The sequence below is a fragment of the Pimephales promelas genome, chromosome 23, assembly GCF_988280905.1.
Source record: "Pimephales promelas chromosome 23, fPimPro1.hap1.1, whole genome shotgun sequence".
NCBI lineage: Eukaryota > Metazoa > Chordata > Actinopteri > Cypriniformes > Leuciscidae > Pimephales > Pimephales promelas.
In genome coordinates this window covers 22,420,637-22,426,291 of record NC_142791.1, presented here as the reverse complement: position 1 = coordinate 22,426,291, position 5,655 = coordinate 22,420,637, and the positions used below count along the sequence as shown (strand labels likewise).

General features: G+C 37.1%; 1 protein-coding gene across 1 annotated transcript; it reads left to right on the top strand.

The window, feature by feature from the left end:
• Positions 1–818: 818 nt before the first annotated feature.
• Positions 819–3,168, top strand: LOC148969462 (uncharacterized). Its single transcript, XM_089126235.1, has 3 exons — positions 819–2,177; positions 2,884–2,944; positions 3,131–3,168. The coding sequence occupies exons 1-3, from the start codon at positions 819–821 to the stop codon at positions 3,166–3,168; spliced, it is 1,458 nt and encodes a 485-aa protein (XP_088982361.1).
• Positions 3,169–5,655: the final 2,487 nt, after the last annotated feature.

Below are 5,655 nucleotides of genomic sequence, written 5' to 3'. Positions count from 1 at the left end.
CCAGTTATCTAGATTGGCTTCGGCATATTCAGTCTGAGGTCTGCCCCATAATTAATTTATGTAAACACATTGAGTTCATTTTTACATGCATCATTTGTTAAAGAGCGGCTAACTGCTTGGCAAGAAATTTCCATTGGCGGTAACACATGCAAAGTGAAGGGAATAACCAGTGATACAGAACATTATATTGAGATGCTGCTCTCACTGATATGAGGCACTTCACCTCGGTTTCTTAAGAATTCATGGTTTATGGCCAGAGGTTTGTGTTTCAATTTTGACAGTCTCAATCTGAGAAAGTTTTATGAATGGGTTCCCGTGATGCATATAACTGAAACTGAAAATGACTTTTTTGAAGAAAGTGTAATTCTTGCCAGTACAAAGTCATAAAGTTGTCTCCCAAAATGACACACTATGCACGGCACACTATGTACTCAACCGTGTAGTGTATGATTTTTATAAAGGCTGGTAAGCCCCGCCCCTTCCGCTAACCCCGCTGGACCTCTTACCAGCTCTATAAGGTTATTTTGTCATTCAACATCAGAGTCTGATCGCCCCTCCCAGTCTGCTACGCAATTAACGCTGCAACAGTTGAGTGCATCAGCATTTGTTCCCGGTTAATTAAGTGCATCATCCAGGAATTTGAAGAACACTTTTTCTTTTTGGAATTTTATATTCAGACGCAAACTCAAGTGTGTTCACTTGACGTGTGAGAACGAATGAGGTGCATTCTCGTGTTACGCAACACTTTTGAGTTTCAGAAAGAACCAGTGAGGTTCATTCTCCCGTTACGCAGCACGTTTGAGTTTCAGAAAGAACCAATGAGGTTCGTTCTTGTGTTACGCAGCACGTTTGAGCTTCAGCAAGAGCCAATGAGGTTCATTCTCGTGTTGCACAGCACGTTTGAGCTTCAGAATGAACCAATGAGGTTCATTCTCGTGTTACACAGCAAGTTTGAGCTTCAGAAAGAACCAATGAGGTTTGTTCTCGTATTACGCAGCACATTTGAGCTTCAGCAAGAACCAATAAGGTTCATTCTCGCGTTAAGCTGCACGTTTGAGCTTGTGCAAGAACCAATGAGGTTTATTCTTGCGTTACGCAGCACGTTTGAGCTTCAGCAAGAACCAATGAGGTTCATTCTCTTGTTACGCAGCACGTTTGAGCTTCAGCAAGAACCAATGAGGTTTTTTCTTGCGTTAAGCTGCATGTTTGAGCTTCAGCAAGAACCAATGAGGTTCATTCTCTTGTTACGCAGCACGTTTGAGCTTCAGCAAGAACCAATGAGGTTTATTGTTGTGTTAAGCTGCACGTTTGAGCTTCTGCAAGAACCAATGAGGTTTATTCTTGCGTTACGCAGCACGTTTGAGCTTCAGCAAGAACCAATGAGGTTTATTCTTGCGTTACGCAGCACGTTTGAGCTTCAGAAAGAACCAATGAGGTTTGTTCTCGTATTACGCAGCACATTTGAGCTTCAGCAAGAACCAATAAGGTTCATTCTCGCGTTAAGCTGCACGTTTGAGCTTGTGCAAGAACCAATGAGGTTTATTCTTGCGTTACGCAGCACGTTTGAGCTTCAGCAAGAACCAATGAGGTTCATTCTCGTGTTACGCAGCACGTTTGAGCTTCAGCAAGAACCAATGAGGTTTTTTCTTGCGTTAAGCTGCAAGTTTGAGCTTCAGAAAGAACCAATGAGGTTTGTTCTCGTATTACGCAGCACATTTGAGCTTCAGCAAGACCCAATAAGGTTTATTCTCGCGTTAAGCTGCACGTTTGAGCTTGTGCAAGAACCAATGAGGTTTATTCTTGCGTTACGCAGCACGTTTGAGCTTCAGCAAGAACCAATGAGGTTCATTCTCTTGTTACGCAGCACGTTTGAGCTTCAGCAAGAACCAATGAGGTTTTTTCTTGCGTTAAGCTGCATGTTTGAGCTTCAGCAAGAACCAATGAGGTTCATTCTCTTGTTACGCAGCACGTTTGAGCTTCAGCAAGAACCAATGAGGTTTATTGTTGTGTTAAGCTGCACGTTTGAGCTTCTGCAAGAACCAATGAGGTTTATTCTTGCGTTACGCAGCACGTTTGAGCTTCAGCAAGAACCAATGAGGTTTATTCTTGCGTTACGCAGCACGTTTGAGCTTCAGAAAGAACCAATGAGGTTTGTTCTCGTATTACGCAGCACATTTGAGCTTCAGCAAGAACCAATAAGGTTCATTCTCGCGTTAAGCTGCACGTTTGAGCTTGTGCAAGAACCAATGAGGTTTATTCTTGCGTTACGCAGCACGTTTGAGCTTCAGCAAGAACCAATGAGGTTCATTCTCGTGTTACGCAGCACGTTTGAGCTTCAGCAAGAACCAATGAGGTTTTTTCTTGCGTTAAGCTGCATGTTTGAGCTTCAGCAAGAACCAATGAGGTTCATTCTCGTGTTACGCAGCACGCTTGAGCTTCAGCAAGACCCAATAAGGTTTATTCTCGCGTTACGCAGCACGTATGAGCTTCAGCAAGAACCAATGAGGTTCATTCTCGTGTTACGCAGCACGTTTGAGCTTCTGTAAGAACCAATGAGGTTTATTATCGCGTTACGCAGCACTTTTGTGCATCTGCAAGAACCAATGAGGTTCATTCTCATGTTATGCAGCACGTTTGAGCTTCTGCAAGAACCAATGAAGTTCATTCTTGCGTTAAGCTGCATGTTTGAGCTTCTGCAAGACCCAATAAGGTTTATTCTCGCGTTACGCAGCACGTATGAGCTTCTGTAAGAACCAATGAGGTTTATTATCGCGTTACGCAGCACTTTTGTGCATCTGCAAGAATCAATGAGGTTCATTGTTGTGTTACGCAGCACTTTTGAGCTTCTGCAAAAGGTTTGTTCTCGTATGCCAAGCAGGTTCGGAGCTTCTGTTTATGTTCGCTGATCAATGTTTATATGTGAATAAAAGCCTAAATTCAATCGGTTCATCATATCAATTCAAATTAATTAGTTTTATGATCTCTTAATGAATGTTTTGAAGCTTCAAAATGTTAGTTGTGTAGCTGTCAATGGAGGGACAGAAATCTCTCAGATTTCTCTCAGAATTAGAATCTTTGGTGGAACTATCCCTTTAATTGATTACTTGTTTTTTTTGTTGTGTCGTGACAGGTTACCCTGAAATCTCATCGACCAGTAAATCGTATTGACCAGTAACTGATTTTTAATGTTGTTATTCATTTTATGATAACTAGATAAAAAAGTTTGCCAAGACTAACTTTGATGTTAACATAAAAATCTATCCATCCATAGTTCTGTCTGACCGTACATCCATCCATCCATCCATATTGCATTGTATTTTTCCACGTTTTTTTTTTTGTGCTTCACCAAAGCACAATCACTTAGCAACATGATCTGAGGTATCTTATATGTCTAGCACAAACAATGCAATACAAGTTACAGACTGAAATGTAATGCACCACAGACTTATTGGTTTGTTTAGTAGCTAACCTATGCAGACACCACTAATAAATCGCATTGGCACCACCCGCGCAGGCTATTACTGCTAGTAAAAAGCTTGGACCAGGGTGTATCTTCTGATTATGATTTGCATAAGTCACCTCAGTAAAAGAATGAGATAAAACTATCATAGCTCAATCACAATGCTCAGTGTTTTTTGTACATGCATTAGATGACTGAAGCAGCCAGTCGGTTTGATGGTGATGGTGACACATGTTGGCCTCATGAGTCAGTCATCCCACACTAGTTCTGTTCACGGTGTCCATTAGAAAGAAAACAGAACACTATTAATCAAATGCAGAGGTTGCTTATTTGAACATAACGTACCTTTTAACAGCTGTTATACAACAATTCATCATCTCAAAGGCCTCAGTGAACCAAACAACACAAGAATGCTTTAGACGGTCAATATCTTGTGAAGAAAGTTGTTGAACTTTTGTACATGTGTGACCATGAGACAACATAAAAATACTTAATGTTTGAAAATGTTACGTATAATAGGCATTTTATTGCTTAAAGGTTAAATTTGTCTTAGCTCAGGAGACTTGCCAGTGTAAGGCCAATATACACAGGCATTCAAACATTTGGAATAATAAATATTTCTTTAATGTTTTTGAAAAATGTCTCTAATGCTCACCAAGGCTCTTTTTTTTAATAAACATTAAATATTATTATAATATAAAATAGCTGTTTTGTATTTGAGTATATTTTAAAATGTAATTTATTCTGTGGTGCAAACTGAATGTCTCCAGTGTCACATGATCCTTCAGAAACCATTATAATACAATGCATTTATTATTATAAAAGAAAAATAAACATTTATTATTATTATTATTATCAATGTTAACTGAAAAGTTGTGCTGCTTTCATATTTTTGCTGAAACCGTAATATGAGGCCGTTTAATATTTTGAGGCAAGTAGTATATATACTGTATATATAAATTATATAAATTAATTATTTTATTCAGTCTGGATGCTTTGAATTTTGAAAAAGTGACAGCAGTGATATTTATAGTGTTACAAAATATTTATATTTCACATAAATGCTGTTCTTTTGAACGTTCTATTCATCAATGAATCCTTCAAAACACACAAGAATGTTAGCATCAAAAAAGAAATATTATTAATAATAGAGCATCAATAATAATTCAAAATCATTGAGCACTTAATCAGCATATTAGAATGATTTCTGACAGTTCATGTGACACTGAAGACTGGATTAAATTACATATTAATATATATATATATATTAATAAGCTATTTTAAAAATAAACTTTCACAATATTACTGTATTTTTGGTCAAATAAATGCAGCCTTGCTGAGCACAAGAGTTTAACAAACATTTAACAAATCAAAATGATTCAAAACTTTTGACCACCAGTTTTTAGTTGACCAATCAACTGGAAATTTACATCGAAAATAATTAAAACGCTGTCTGCCATGCCATTTCTATATGTCCTGGATGATAAAATATGAAATCATAACCTTGGGAAAATCTCACCAGATGCTCTGCTAGGATTAAAATAAACAATTTTTTAACCAAGCTAAATGTAATTTAATGAAACAATAGAATTAGGTTGCAGTCATGTTTGATTTGATTTTAGCACTAACTAAAGCTATTTAATATACACAATTATGCATTTGTCCAGTGCAATTATACTTTTAAAAAGCACCAATGTTCCCTCTGTTTGCATACTCAAAAATAAAAGGTTTTCACCTTCATAGAGTCATTAAAACAAGTAAATTAATTTAAAATACAGTGTTGTGTTTGATCAGTTCCGCATGTTCCTAAAGTTTATTCAGCCATAGAGATACTGTCATCTGTTGAATGAGGGTTAGCCATGGTGGCTCTTCATTTAATTAATTTTTGATTTAATTGAATAATTATAACCTTTTCAAGCGATGTGAGCAATGATCCATCATGGCACGCTAGAATGTCACAGCAAAACTGTGCATAAAACTTTAAAAGGAAATCACTGTTATGTCTCCTAGATGGCAATGATATTAAAATGAGCCTTTTGGACTGTAAAAAAAAATAAATATTATTTATAAATGAAGAGTTCAGATGCAAAAGCCTCTAAATGCCATTTGAAATGTTCTTCTTTAATGATGATTTTTATCAAACTTGTATATTTAAGTTCAGTAATTTCACTTGCTGAAATTAAATATACAAGTTT